The sequence below is a fragment of the Chlamydotis macqueenii genome, chromosome 4 (genome assembly GCF_036417535.1).
Source record: "Chlamydotis macqueenii isolate bChlMac1 chromosome 4, bChlMac1.mat, whole genome shotgun sequence".
In the NCBI taxonomy this organism is placed as follows: Eukaryota; Metazoa; Chordata; class Aves; order Otidiformes; family Otididae; genus Chlamydotis; species Chlamydotis macqueenii.
Window position 1 is genome coordinate 78,552,411 of NC_141559.1, and position 15,261 is coordinate 78,567,671.

Genomic DNA, 15,261 nt, shown 5'->3' on the forward strand with positions numbered 1-15,261 from the left:
GATGCTAATTGAAGTTTTTCTTTGCGTCAGCTGCCACTGGAGCATGATGAGGAAAAAAGCCTTTCAGAGCCAGTAAATGAGGAAAAGACTAATAACTAACCCGGCTGGTTGTTAAAGGATTATTTAGCCCCCCCAAAAATGCATGAGGCATTAAAAACATATGAAACTGAGAACATCATCTCTTTACACCACTTTGCCATGGTGGGATTTGCCCTGCAGGCTGGGGGCTGCTGAGGCGAGTGGATGATGTCCCCAAAACAGACATCGGTCACTCGCCTCAGCTGGCCAGGTGGCCCTGCAGGCTTTAGGTCACTCTGGGGATGGTCCTGGGGAGGGTTCACCATCGTTTTAAACCCAAGCCATCCCTGAAGAACAAGGTCATGCCCTGCTGCCTCTTTTATCCAGTGTCTTGTGAAAGGACCTGGATGCACATTTGGGATTTGGACGGACGCCCATTACAGGGCCAGCACCCCACTGCACGCCAATGTGCCCTGAGGACCCGGCGGCTGTGGGTACAAGGAGGACGCTGGGGCCACAGCAGGTTTGAGCGGCTCAAACTTCATCTTTGCAATGTGATGAGAAATGCTGGGCACAGAGATCTCTGTACGGCGGGGAGATGTGAGCTGTTTGGGTCATATAATTTACATCATTGTCATGAGTCAGTCACTCCCTTTCCAGCTGATTTCCTAGAGGTGGCCAGCAAATGGAGGCTTTTAACACTGCTCTGGCCCACCGGGAAAGCTCAGCTTAAAAAGCTGCTGTTTGCTTCCTGCTCTGCTACGGCTGCCTCCTCTGACGTTGAGCAACACCATCACCAGCAATTCTCTGGAGTTAGACAGGCAACACGTGCTGGGTTGGACCCCGACGCGTTGGCAGGTGGTGTGTCCCTTAGTGCAGACGTGGGCTTCCCGGCTGGCGGCTGGCTGTTATCAGCCATCCTTTGTACCGCTGCACCTTGCCTTCCCGGGCTGAAGTCCCTGCGCACGCTCCAGCAGCGCACGCTGCACCGCGCCCCAGGTCCGCGCAGCCACCGCTCCTCTGCTGACCTTGCCCTTCAAAAAACACTTTTTCCTTATTAAACTAAAAAGTGAGAAAACACAGGCACAGTCCTTTGCTGTGAGGGAGAGCTGAGGTTTCTTTTGCACAGCCCCATATGTGTCCCCTCTCCCTCCCGTGCCTCAGTTTCCCCATCGGTGGGACAGGGCTGTTTGACGTCAGACATGGCTCCGCACAGCTGAATTACAGACTGCTCCTGGTTGGAAAGGCCCTCTGGGGATTTCTGACCCAAACCCTCCTTTAAGCAAGTTTAACCTCAAATTTAAATCCAACTTCACAGTTAAATCAGGTGGCTCAGTGCTTCCCTGGCTGAATTTTGAGATTCTCTGGGACTATACTGGAGACAACAAGCTTTCTGCGCCCCGTGCTTGATCACCCTCACGATCAAAAGCTGTCTCCTAATATTTAACTAGATTTCTCCCCAGCTGCAGCTCGTGCCTGCTGCCCGCTGCCCCGCCGCCCGGCACGACCAGTAGCCGTTCGGCTCCATCTTTTCCACATATTCCCATTCCCAGGCTCTGTTCAGGACAGCCACCTCCGCCGGCTGTGCCGTGGCGAGGGGAACCTCGAGAAGTTTTCCGTGAGCACAAGAGCAAAGGGTGGCTGGCTTGCAATCGGTGGCGGCGGTGGTGGCGGCGGCGGGTGGTTTGGCCGTGCCGTGCCGAGAGGCTGCACCGTTGGCGTTGGCCGGAGTGCCTGAGGTGGGAACGGCCGCGGGCGTTCACGGGATTGGGGTGAGAGGGGGCCTCTCCCGGCAGCGCTGGGCTGCTCGGTGGGATTTGCATGAATGCGGCGGATTTAGGCCAGTCCTTCCGACACTAAGTTAAATCCTGTCCGTAGTTTAACCCCTTTGGGGAAAATTATCCTGCTCCGAAAAGGTAGTTATTTCCTTTTATTGATTTATGTTATTTTTAGAACGCCAGCTTTGCAAACAGCCTGCAGGGGACATGACGTGCTTGCGCAGCGACTTCTGCGCCATCAGGGCTTTCGCTCAGGCCGGGAAGTGTCTCCGGAGCAGGGTGGGAAGGACGCAGGGAAAGGGGGACCAGGAGGCTCAGCCACCTCGGTGCAAATCCCAGGCAGTGTTTCCACTGCCTGCAAAACGCTGTGTGCCCTCCACTGGCCCCGGCTGCTCCTGCTCCCAGTGACTTTTTTTGGGAGGAGGTAACTTCCCTGTCAACATGGGAAGTTTTGGGGGGAGTCAGTTTGGGATGCGGGGCTGTTCTGTGCTGAGGGGATCCTCTGGAGCCCCTGTGGTGACCACATTGCCTCCCCAGCACCCATGGAGTACGTCAGCACGCGGGGAGGCGTGGGGGCTGTCGACTTCGAGGGAGCCCTCTTCTCCGGCTACGCACCCGATGGGGGCCTCTTCATGCCCCAGTGCATCCCCTCGCTGGACATGGACACCCTGCGGAGGTGGAGCCGCCTCTCCTACCGGGAGCTGGTGAAGGAGCTCTGCTCCCTCTTCATCACGACCGAGCTGATCCCGCGGAGCACGCTCAACGGTGAGCCTCAACCGTGCGGGATGCTGCTTCCAGGGATGTGCATGAGGATTTTGGGGTGTTCACCCCATCCTCTTTGCAGGTCCCAGAGGATGGAGCCCGTTGCACCATTGCCTGCTCTGTACCCTATCCTCCTCTGTCACCTTGCTGGGGCGCGTTCCCTTCTGGAAAAGGTGTCACCTGTGTGCAAACAGGGATCTGGTGGCTGCAATAGTGATGGTTGATGCTGTGATCCTGCTCACTGCTACAGACCTACACTCCCACCGGGGGTTTCTGCTGCTCCGCGCTCTCGTGGAGATCAAATTTTTAATGTTTTTAACACTTAACAGCTCTCCCTTCCACCAGAGGGCAGCTACAACCTCTATCTTAAGACACGTTACAATGAAATTTGACTTTTCTGCCTTTTGTATTTTAATACAGCTTGCTCTGATTGTGTTGGGTATCTCCTGGGGTCTCTCGCTATTGAAGACGATAAAGCTGAGATGGTTTACTCTTAATAACTAAGAATAACTTGTTGGATATCTGTCACCTCTCCAGCAACTGTGCAGAAAGCTTGCCAGGAGCGTAAAGAGAACAGATGCAGGAAGCTACGGGTCGGAAAAATACTCCTCTATGCAATCTAACAGCCCCTGTAACTGTTTTCCCTCTAGACCTCATTGACAGGGCTTTCAGTAGGTTCAGACACAAGGACGTCGTCCATCTGTCCAGGCTGAAGGATGGGCTGAATGTTTTGGAGCTCTGGCACGGGGTTACTTACGCATTTAAGGATCTGTCCTTGTCCTGCACGGGGCAGTTTTTGCAGTACTTCTTGGAGAAAAAGCAGAAGCACGTCACTATTCTGGTGGGTGAGTATGCCTTTTTGTGGTGGGCATTGTAGGCAGGTCTTTACCTTGAGAACCATCATCTCATGGCCCTGCCCATTGATGCCTCGGGGTGATATTGCCTCATGGGTGGCTGATGAGTGATCTCTGGGCAATGCTAGGGTGGCTGCTCTAGCCAAAAACATCTCATGGAGCTTCTCTGCATCTTTTTCTTGAAGTGCATGTTTGACTGATACATCAATTTTTTGCTTTTCTTGGTTCTCCCTCACTTTGAAACAGGAACCTCAGGGGACACGGGGAGCTCGGCCATCGAGAGCGTGAGAGGGCAGAAGAACATGGACATCTTTGTTCTGCTGCCCAAGGGGCTCTGCACCCAGGTACAGGAACTTCAGATGACCACTGTGATTGAAGACAACGTCCACGTCTTTGCTGGTTGGCATTACTGTTGTCTGTTCACTTTATGGCCCTGCTGTTTCAAAACCATGACCCTAAAAGTCTTAAGCGGCTGCTGTTGTAGCAGCTGCAGCCAGCCAGGTCATTGCCATCATGGCCACGGTGCTCAGATGCCTGGCTCACAGGAGCCTATAGCAAATGTCTCCACTTTGAGGAAAAGTGATTCAAGGCTTCCTTTTTTCCTGGCCACAGATTGGAGCTGCCTCCATGGAGGTGACTGTTGTTTAGCTGCTCTGAATTCAGCACCATTTCCTGGCATTAGAAGGATCAAGAGTCACCCCTTCCCTCTGTCCCGTCACCTTCATGGGTGGTCCATCCCCTACCTCTGTGCCATCCCCATGGTTAGGAATCCCTGTTGGGTCCTTGAGCTGTCCCATGGACTCCTCTGGTCAGCCACGTGTCATCTCACGGGGGATGCAGGCATTTGCCTCCCTGGTAAATTTATTGGTGTAAGCAAGAGCCCAGAGTGCAATGTCTGCAGAAACCACTCAGCACCCACATGGTGCTACTCAACCCTTGGCTCATACAGCCCCCGAGGCCAACGGGCAGCTCAGGACACCCCCGGCTGCAGCAAACCCCAGGGCTTGAGACTGATCCCATTTCTGAGCAGAAATTCCTTGTGCCTGATGCGCTGATGTTGGCAGATCTAATCTTTCCTTTCTCCTTTTGACAGCTCATGGGAACAGCGATGAAATCGATGAGCCGATCAAGGAACTCTTCGCTGATGTTGATTTTGCCAGAAAATACAATCTGATGAGCTTGAATTCAGTCAATTGGTCTAGGATTATGGTGCAGATTGCTCACCACTTCTACGCTTACTTTCAGTGTGCCCCGTCCCTGGATACCACCCCGCTGCCAGCGGTGGAAATTGTTGTGCCAACAGGAGGAGGAGGAAATATCACAGGTGAAGGGAAAAAAGATAGGTTAGATAGGGAAGAGAGAGAGTGCTGTGACCTATGGACTAAAAGGACTTTGCAGATGCTGGGCACTGCTATTTATTGAAACACCCACACTCTGGTCGGATTTCTTCAGAACCACTTATTTTTTATTAGTCATGTATGGTTATTACTCATGTAGGTGTCAGTGATGCAAGATGCAGAAAATCCCAAACCGCCCCTTGATGATGGCTATAGCTATCTTGAGGATGGACACATTAGAAAAGTACAGAATGTGTTTGATCCAGAAAAGAGGGAAAATACTGTGGCTCTGGTTTCCTAAGTGAGACATTAACAGAGGTGCGGAGTCCTGCCTGGTCCTACTCTGGTTTGCATGGTAGTGCACCATGAAGAGAATCACTCTTAATTGTGTAATCTGGCCTTCTAAATGTGAGTCCTTGATTGCCTCCATCCCAAAATAGGCATACAACTGTCTTATGAAGGCAGTAAAGGATTCGATGCACTCAACTGTGTTCACTGTTTGTTTAGGCTGCTCATCTGCGGCAGCATTAATAAGCTGCAAGAGCCCAAAAGCTTCATCTCTCTTGCTTGAACGGCAGCTGCCTGATCTCTCGGTCCCTTCCCCATCCATCTTCAAATGTGGAGATGCCCAAGGGTTGGTGTTCCATGGCAGGTGGAGCATTGCACCCCTGGATGTTATGATCTGATGTGCTACCAAAACCTTAAAGACTGGTATCTCAGGGTCCATCGGGGAATGTTGTTTGTATCTTCTGAACTATATGCTCAATCAATTTGTACAATGACTTCTGTGCTATATCTCCTTTGCATGTTTCTCCATCAAGCATGCATGTATTTTTTCGCTTTTTTTTCTAGCTGGCTGTATTGCCCAGAAAATGGGTCTCCCGATTCGACTTGTTGCTGTGGTTAACAGCAATGACATCATTCACAGGACTGTTCAACGTGGTGATTTCTCACTGTCAGAGGGCGTGAAGGCTACATTAGCATCAGCCATGGATATTCAGGTATGTAATGAATTGGCCAAAAGGGGAAAATACCAGGTATTATATATTTTTAATTTTTTTCTTCCTTGTACTCTGTTCTGCCTGTTTTATGAGAGCATTATTCTGCCAATGGCAATTCCTCTCAGTGATGCATTAAGAAGTGTGACCCATATTGAGCATCTATTTATGCTGCAGACTGCTGAGCTGAGATAGACCGAACACCTTCTTCCTCACTTTTCAGAGCTTGATGTCGTAATCTTCATTGTTAAGTGCTGGGTTTCTGGCGTTTCATTATGTGCAAGGTTAGCAAGGTAGGGCCATTTTCTCAAAATGTGACACTTAGAAAATGATAAATCCCATCCTATCTCAAGGGCTTTGTTGGTGCTTCTGAAAGGCTCCACCAAGAGCAAGAGAAGAGACCAGGAAGAAGGTAGGGAAGCCCGGAAGAAATGCCTCATCTGTGGCCATCTGCAGCTTGCTCAGAGCAAAACAAGTCTCAGCAGGCAGGCAAAGGCCTCAGAAGTGAAAAGTCATGGAGGTACAGAAACCAAACACCTGGAAACAAATACTTCTCATTTCATACCTACCCTGGGATCCACAGGGATTGGGTCTGCTTCCAAACAAGTGACCAAAGTGTGAAACACTTGGTGGTGTATCACTGTGGCCTTAAGCTACCTGGATTTTCCAAAAGCTGTTCAAACACACTGGGAGGACCTGGGAGCCTGGAGGAACTGTCGTGCTTTGCAGTCAGTAAGTCATTACGCCCCTATCACTAGGCTGCTGCGGTCTGCAGCTTCACTTTCCTTCTGAGCCATGAGTTTGTGGGGCTCCTCAGAGCTCAAAGGGTAGACTGGGCTGCTCTTCCCTGTCTCTTCAATAGCACTGGTCTGCTGAGGCACCTAAGCACCTGCCAGACTTTGGGATCATGAGGGAAGGCAGCCAGGTGAGGTGATGTCCAGAGATTCCTGAGAAGCTGGATGGGCATTGCCCTCTGCACATCTCTCTCCGTGGCTGCATGGGATGTCATCGTTCAGCTCACATCTGAAGCATCCATGCAAATATTTCCGTAGCTTAACAGGTCATTCACACTGGAGGGCACTTCACGAGGTCTCTAGTTGGGACTTGCTCAAAGCAGGGCCAGCCCTGAGGTCAGACTAGTTTGCTCAGGACTTTGTCCAGTCAGGTGTTGGAAACCTTCAAAGATGGACAGAGACTCTTTAGGTTGCCTCTTTTGTAGACTAAGCTAAAGCGGAGAAAACTTTCCGGTTAGACACTAACTGATGGGCTGAAGGTAAAGCAGAAGGTCTAATGTGGATGACCCTTGTAAGGAGCAATCGCAGGAGAATCACAGCAGACGCTGTGTCTTTGTGGTACCTAAAGCCAATCAGGGTCTTTTCTCTGTCCTCGAGGTCAGGAAGCGCCATGGAGCTCATGTCCACATGCCAAAACTTTCCTTGAGAACAGTCCCCAGCATGACCTGTCCTCCAAACTGGGCCCCAGTGTTCTCCTGGACAAATCTAGTGGTATGGGACAAAACCAGACTGGAGAGCTGGCTAGTAACTTGGATGGCAAGGCCAGTGCTTGCACCAGTGTCCTGGCCCAGTTTGACTTACTGGTGCCGATATACTGATCTGTAGTGGAAACCATAAGGCCGGCACAAATGGAGAGTGAAGGAGAAGGTCTGGATGTGGGACTAGCAGAAGGAAGGCCAGGAGAAGGGCTGTCAGGAAGATGATGCTGGAGGTATCTCTGGTAGCAGCTCACTGAAGTCCAGGCACACTAACCTGTAGCTTCTCAGGACAGCCAGGTTGGGAAGCTGAGGACAGCCTAAAACCAGGGGACAACCTAAAGCAAAGGGCAGACTACACCCAGACTAGACTGAAGATTACAGGCTGGAGGCTCTGTGAGATGATGGTGGGAAGATGAAGAACAGGACTGGGGCCATAAACCACCTAGATAAGGGCACAAAAGACTGAATAAGTCCTGATGACTTGTTGAGGGAGGACAGCATGGAGATACGAAAGGTCACTGGCACTGTCAGCTGCTAAAAGAGCTCATCCAAAACCCGTGCTCGAACTCAGGAGGTGCCATGAGGACTCGGTAGTCTGTGCCCCTTGTCCTGACTGTCCCTACAAGGCATCTCGACCGAACCACCCAGATGAATATTGGTGCATGTGAGCGTGCAGGAATGAGACGGTGAGCGGTGAAATTGGTTTCGGACCCTCCTGTAGGGTCTTGCACCGAGTTTTGCTGCAGTGTTGCAACGCCGATTGCTACATAGCCATACAGGGCGGTCAGGCCCTATATGTGCCTTGTACGTTTGTAAAGATTGTCGGTCAGCCCTGAGGGAGCTGGGTGTCTCACAAAGTCATGTGGGAGCCAAGTGACTCACAATAGCATCTACAACACTGAGTAAACTGCTGGATATTTCTGGTTCTCGAGTACGTGGTGTGTAATTAGCCTGGGTTCCTCAAGGTGATTATACAGATGTGGTCGCACCGTCGATTTATCAATTGTCCCTTCATTAAGTTTTTTTAATCTGATGGTCACTGCCAGACTGCTCTGACTGGTCAGAGGTCTGAAGGACATTGGGTTCCCAAAGACTTGTCTTGGGATGTAGGTGTGCAAGGGGAAGACACAAAGCCCACCCCAGCCTCTGCCAAAAAAAAGGCAGCAGTAGGATCTCAACCCTAATTAGACATCAGAGAATCCACACAGCTGCTCTCCCTCTGAGACAGACGCTCAAATTTCCATTGCTCATCTATTGCCCTGTTATCCCAGGAACCTTACAACATGGAGAGGATCCTCTGGCTGCTCTCGGGCTCCGACAGCCACCTGATGAAAATGCTGATGGAGCGATTCAGCGTATCGAAAAGCCTTAAGCTGCCGGAGGATTTGCATAGAAAGGTCAGTTCCTCACGCACGTGGCACTGTGCGCGCGTGTGTAAGGAGATTTACCACTACCAGTTGTTTTCAACTTATTTCCAAACTAAAAGAATCACAGTGGAGAGTTCCAGCCGAAAATTTAAATGTGAGGCCGGAGGAGTTTCGTATCAGTGTGTGTGCATGGAGGTGTTACAAGTGCCTTTTAAATTACGCTTTTTTAAAGAAACCTCTTTTCTCTTTGCAAAACCAATTAAAGAAATGCCTGCAATTATTTGAGTAGGATATGAAACTGCTCCTTCCTTGGCCACTTCATCACCAGCATCGGCCGTGCACTGGGGCACTGAGCAGTGGGTGCCGGGTGGCGTTTGGGAGCAGGTCTGCTGGGCTTGGTGCTGCCATTCAGCCTCAGCGTTGCGGCAAATAGGAGCACGGAAACAAAGCAGAGAGAAACACAAGAGAAAACTGAACGTTTGAATTGTAAGGCTCTTTGGGCCGGATGCAAAATCCTGCCTCTTCCCATCCAACACGTGCTGTCCCCCACTGAGCATCCTTCGCCTGGCGCCCACTCCTGTTTGCGTGGCAGCAAAGTGAATGCTGAAAAATTACATTATTAAAAGAAAGAAGAGCTATTACGCTGAGGTGGGGTTTACAAGCCCTCAGAAACTCCCTTGGAGCATGTAAATAGCAGCGTGGAGCTGAGCAGTTGAGTTTCGGCTCCTCTCCATCCACGTTCCCAGCACCTGGGGATGGAAACCCCTTACTTGTGCCCTGGCCCCGTGGCCATTTCCAGCAGTGCCTCATCCCCTGGCTTCAGCAGCAACCCCTTTTCCCTCAGTCCCTGAGGAGCCCCATCCTCCAGCCTCCCTGTTTCAAATGGCGTTGCTGCGTGCCCGTGGCACAAGCCCGGCTGGGGACATGTCGGGTGGCGATGCTCTGTGCACACCTCCCTGCTTCCTCCGTGGTTGCAGCTCTCCGAGACCCTACGCTCATGCTCGGCCTCCGACGAGGACATCGTGCGAGCCATGCAGCGCTGCTGGGAGGAAAACCGCTACCTGCTGTGCCCGCACTCCGCCGTGGCTGCTCATTACCACTACTCGCAGGCGGATGGGTAAGGACAGCCGTGGTCGGGAGCGTCGGGATCCGGAACATCACTTCTCCGTTTCTGCTGCAGCACTGCTCCTGCAGCATGTCCAGCACAGAGGTCACTTGCATCAAAGGTTTTCTTGCTTTTGTTTCTTTTTCAGCACACCCCGGTGTTGTTTAGCTCCAGCCTCCGCAGCCAAATTTCAGGATGCCTTGCTCCAAGCTGGCCTGGTTCCCCAGCTCCCCGCCGAAATCACTGCCTTAACAGCGATGGAGACCAGGTCCACTCCCCTGGAGCGGGACCAGGACTGGGCACAGGCGCTCCGGGAGCAGATCGAAGCCACGGCACAGCGGTGGAGGATCACTGGGCAGGGAGCCACGCAGAGCTGAGCTACCGGGGCACGGCTGGCTGGTGCCTCCCAGGGCTCATTTTCCACTCCCAGTAGAGCCCCGTGTTATGCTGGGAGAGGAGCCTACGCTTTCCGTGCAATGAATTATCGGCAAGAACACACTTCACAGTTGAATTATCTAGACTATTTCATAACATTTTCAGTGTAGAGCTCTGCAATTATTTTTTTTTCCCTAGTAATTCATAAAAACCATTTGAAACTCTGAATAAACCTGCCTGTGCCATCATTTCTCACCATTACAGAAAGCTCCCTTAGCACTACCCACAGTCGCCAGTTTCCTGAGCGTTATCCAGTGATTCTGTCCCTGTGCTGTGATGTTTAGCCCAGCAATCCCAGTAGAACCTGAGATGCTCGATGGGAAATGCATGCAGGGCTGGAGTGGATCTGCTTTACCCATCCCTGCAATTTAAGCAGTGCCAGGGATCACTCAAAATCAAAACTTGCTCAGTGATAGTGTTAAATACGATGTTTTCCCTGGACATATTTATCTTAAGGAGCTACTTTCCAGTGCTGCCTCTCACAGCTTTTGGTCCTCGTCCTGCTGCAGGCTCTTCCTGGGCAACTTTCACTGAAACAAATAGGAAATGGGAAATTCCCCTTATCTTCTGCCTGAAACTTCAGGTCTTTCAATACCACGTTCCCATCATATACATACAAATATATAAATACCTCGTGTGGGAGCTGCCTCCACAAGTCATGCATCTGGCAGGAATCTTTTCTGCCTAAAAAGAGGGGAAAAAAAAATAGGAATAATTACACCAGGGGGGAAAAATCCCCCTTTGCCATAAAAAAAAAAATTCCCCCTGACATCAAAGGGAGTCCTGTAATGGGAGGATTAATTTGAAGGTTTAGTGGCATTTAGCAGGGTAAAAGTAAATTCTGTGAAGTGAATCAGCATGGGATGTTGCAGAATGTGCGGGAAGAGTGGGAAGCTTTCCCCGGGCTGCAAACCACCTCGCTGGCACCTGGGCAGCCTTTTCCTCAGCTACCCTGGCCCCGCTGCCTCCTTCCATCCCACCGAAACCCTGCAGGAGAGGAGGGACCCGCGCCTCCTTTGAGGTGGGGGCTGAGGTTGCCCCATCCCAATTAATGGGAGTGAGGGAAACAGCTTAGTTGAAAATGATGCAAAAACTCACAGCGCTTGGTTGCTGGATGCTTTTAATGCTAAAATGGCTCTGTTAGTTGCAAGGATTGAGCAGTTGGGAGGAGAATGGTGGTGGGAAGGTATGATGCTTCATGAGGCCATCATTCACCCCTCTTTAGGAGCCAAACCAGCCAGCAAAATACCTCTTATTTAAGCAGGAACACACCCCCTGTTGTGAAAGGACGAGGGGTAATGGTTTTAACATAAAGAGATGTAGATTCAGACTGGACATAAGGAAAAAATTTTACACTGAGGGTAGTGGAACACTTGCCCAGGTTGCCCAGAAAGGCGGTGGATGCCCCGTCCCTGGAAACATTCCAGGCCAGGCTGGACAGGGCTCTGAGCAACCTGATGTGGTTGGAGATGTCCCTGCTCCTTGCAGGGGGGTTGGACTGGGCGGCTGTTAAAGGTCCCGTCAAACCCAAACTGTTCTGTTTGTTGTTCTTATCCTCAGGAGTATCCTTGCCCCAAAGGAGGGCTTTGCAGCGGGCAGCAATGCAGCAAGTCACTGGGTGGTGCCAACGAGAAACCCCCCGATCCCATTTGACCCCTGTGATCGGCTGCCCCTTTTGTTGACGCACACGTTATGCTCGTTGAACTCCACTGCCTTTAATAGCTGCCTCCCCAAATCTTGCAGTTCTCAGCCAAGAACGGCTGCCCAGTGGTAATTTAGCTCTTAATAACAGCTTAAGACACCCCGTGAGTGGGGAGAGGCCTGAAATTGCACCCAGTTCCGTATCCAAGCGAGAGGCTGCAAACCTGGCTTGCTGGCTGGGACCGGAGCTGGAGAGGGAGGCGGGAGGGTGAGGGGCTGGACCCGGACCCGTGGCCGGGGAGCACTGGGAAGGATGGGGTGAGGGTGCTGGGCTTTCAGCCTGCCAAAGCCCTGGTGTGTTTTGCAAGCAGAAAGAGTGGTGAATATATCCCCATGCTCCCGTCTCGAAGCAGCTGGGTGGGTAAAGGGTCCAGCCTTGCTGTGGGAAGGCGACAGACAATGCCCACATGGGGTGAAAAGGGGTTTAATTCTCAGACATCCCTGAGGATACCCCTATGGGGTGAGGGTGCTGCTTCTCCTCCAGTCAAAACCAGATGCTTTTTGGGCAGGACAAAACGAAACCTCTCTCTGGGATTTCCGGGACGCCAGCGCAGCAGGAAAAGCCTGCTTCATGCCTGGAGCTGATGCGGAAGATGTACAGACAGGCTCGGCTTGCAGGGCGGCCGCGCTCCCACAGAGGGCAATGCATGGCCATGCGTGGCAGCTCAAGTCCCTGGGATGTGGGGATGAACCTGGCCTCCTGGCATCCTGTCCTGCTGCCTGCTCAAGGACCATGGCATCCTTGGCTGCTCCCACCCCAGGAGCTCCCACTTTGGCCCCAAAAATGGGTGCTCAGGGCTCTACTTGCTCCTCCTCAGGTCTTCAGCTGAGAGGGAAGGTCAGCTTTGCTTGATGGAAAGACTGAAAACGCAGGGAGGAAAGTTGTACAGAAAGGCAATACCTCCTCACCCAACACTTTGATGGGTGGCTACGGGCTCTGGCAGCTTGACGTGCTCCCAGGGTTAACAATATACCAGTTCTGCACCTTCAAGAGCTGATCACAAATCTAGGCCAGACTTGTGAAGTAGTTATCTTGTACATCAACTGCTCATGCTTTCCTACAGAAAAAAATCCACTTTCAGGTCCCTCATCTCAAGCAGATCCAACCCACGTCATCCAGGGGACAGTGATGCTCACAAGTCAGTGGCCATCCTCCGTGGAAACTCCATGTTCCCCCAGAGGTCAGGACACCCTTCACACTGAAGAACATGGCTGGGGTGTGTTCCTAATGCCCACGTACCTCAAGGAGAAAGTAACATGTTGGGATGGAGATGCAATGTGTTGGGTTGGAAATGCGATGTATTGGGATAGAGGAATAGGCTCCCCTATGGCTCAGCTGCAGCACCAAAGCATCTTGGTGTCCTGTAGCCATCTGTTGGCGTGTCCAACAAGGGACAGAGGCGCCAGTCCTAGTGTGGGTTGAGATCTGTCTGGCTGCACGTGGGGTCTACCCTTTAAGTAGTCTGTCTCTGAGCTAGTGGTCATAGACTGGTGTTGCACCCCGTGGAGATACTGGCAGCAAAGCCACACTTGTACATTGCTCCAACCATTAACAGTGCCATTAAGAGTGCTATTAATTAAAGGAGAACATGGCATGACTGGCTATCTGCAAAGCTAGCAGAGCTAAAATTCAGGGGGATATAAAAATCCCTGATGGGCTGTGGATGAGGATGCTATTTCCCATGAGCAGAGTGGTCCAGCCTCCCTCCGTGCTTTGCCATAATGTCCATCCCCATCTTCCAGCTTGTGGCCTCCCACCCCATCCCTCACACCCAAGGAACTGATTTTGGGGCATTTTCCGGGGTGTCATGTCCTTCTGCTCCAGCGTTACATTTATGGGCTGGGAGGAGGAGTCTGCAACATGATGAATTATATGCCAATGCTTTAAAACAGTGTTCTGAAGGTTTGGGAGTTGAATTATTATTTATAATGCCCCGGGGGGGGGGGGGCTGCGTAATTTATGGATGGGTATGAAGACAAGTAGGCGCTCAGACGTGGGGATGAGCACAGTGTAAATGCTGAGACAGAAAGGCAGGTAGATGGATGGATGAAGATAAGCTTCTTGGCCAGGAGAGCTGGAGACTGAAAAGCCTGCTCGTATAGATCTCTGCTGTCCTAGGGTAATACCTACTATCCCAGTACTCCCACTCCGTAAAAAGTCATCGCAAATCTGGTGCAAATCATTTGTTTACTCTTTTTAAAAATTAATTTATCCCAAGTGCAAGGAAAAAAAAAAAAAAAGGAGTTGCTTTGTTGTTGCAATTTGCTGCTAGGCATTCCTATGTGTGCTAATGATAAGTATTAATTAAATAGCTTGCTGTTGTCTTTTAAATGCAGTTCTTTCAGGCTGTAATTAAACACAGACACCCAGCCCTTTCTGTCTGCATAGAAAGAGGCAGGCAGGCCTCCGGAGCTCTGCACTTCTTTCCTTGTAGCAGGAGAGAAGTGGAAAATGAGGCAAAACCAGTTTCCACTGAAAACTCACCACCCTGTGCATGTCCTTCACGGGGAAAGCAACCAGCTCAAGGAAATTAAAGGAATGTGACTTCTAAGATCCCAGCCCTGCAATCAAAGTAAGTTTATATGCCCTTAAGATTTTGTAGCTTCATACATTTTAAAGGCAGGGGAGATCACTCCGTTTGATCTCCAGCGCAACGCAGACTGTTGAACGTCATCCTGCCGCGTTCATCGAGCCCAGCAACTTGTTGGCTTACAAACATCTGGATCTGAGGATCTGAAGATAGGAGTCCATCCCTCTCACTTGCTTCTTGGTTTCCCTAGTTTTTTTTTTTTCACCCTTGCTGTGAAAAACTATGCACTGCTGTAAATCCCCATCCCCGTGCTGCTCCCGTGGCCAATATTAATCTCCCAGCGCAGGGTGCGACTCCTGGGGAAACCTCAGCTCCACCAGCCCTGCTGCCCTCTCGCCTCCCTGGCTTCACAAAGCAACTCAGCACTAAAGCCCTCCAGAAAGGCAGATTAAAAAGTCAGATGGAAAGCAACCGCCAAACAAAATTTGCTGTATGCCCACAACGCTGAACGACATCCACACCCACGACATCTACCCCCAACGTTATTCCTACCCTCAAAGGCAACGGGGCTTTGCTTGTCTAAAATGCTTCTAATTAATCAATAAATACATGAAGAGACACTGGCTGGCTGCTGTGTCCTTTATCAGAGTGGTGGGAGAAGATGCAGCTCGCTTGGAGGATGGCCTGGTCAGAGTTGGGCCATCAGAGACATGTTCCTGTCCTCCAGCTGCTGCGGGGAGCGTGGGAGAGAGGAGAGGAGGTGTAGGGGGAACTGAGCCAGCTCCTGCCAGTCACCCCAAATCCAGATGTCAGCACGTAGCTGGACTTGCTTCTCGACAGACGGTGACAGTGAAGAGCTTCATCATGGTCAAGGCAGTGGCGA

At 51.2% G+C, this 15,261-nt stretch overlaps 1 protein-coding gene across 2 annotated transcripts; it reads left to right on the forward strand.

Moving 5' to 3' along the window:
• Positions 1-1,668: 1,668 nt before the first annotated feature.
• On the forward strand, positions 1,669-10,334 carry THNSL2 (threonine synthase like 2). Of its 2 annotated transcripts, none has more exons than XM_010129961.2 (9): positions 1,669-1,757; positions 2,334-2,561; positions 3,209-3,403; positions 3,659-3,811; positions 4,506-4,736; positions 5,602-5,750; positions 8,511-8,636; positions 9,584-9,723; positions 9,860-10,334. In XM_010129961.2, exons 2-9 carry the CDS (start codon positions 2,339-2,341, stop codon positions 10,086-10,088), a joined length of 1,446 nt encoding a protein of 481 aa, XP_010128263.2. In that variant the 5' UTR covers positions 1,669-1,757; positions 2,334-2,338; the 3' UTR covers positions 10,089-10,334. The 2 variants fall into 2 exon arrangements, with proteins under 2 accessions (XP_010128263.2, XP_086602978.1); XM_086746852.1 differs by lacking the exon at positions 1,669-1,757 and adding an exon at positions 1,820-1,858.
• The last annotated feature ends 4,927 nt before the right edge of the window (positions 10,335-15,261 follow it).

Coding starts and splice junctions, on each gene's coding strand:
- THNSL2 (XM_086746852.1), top strand. Junction 2,562..3,208: donor CCCGCGGAGCACGCTCAACG/GTGAGCCTCAAC, acceptor TTTTCCCTCTAG/ACCTCATTGACAGGGCTTTC. Junction 8,637..9,583: donor CGGAGGATTTGCATAGAAAG/GTCAGTTCCTCA, acceptor CCGTGGTTGCAG/CTCTCCGAGACCCTACGCTC.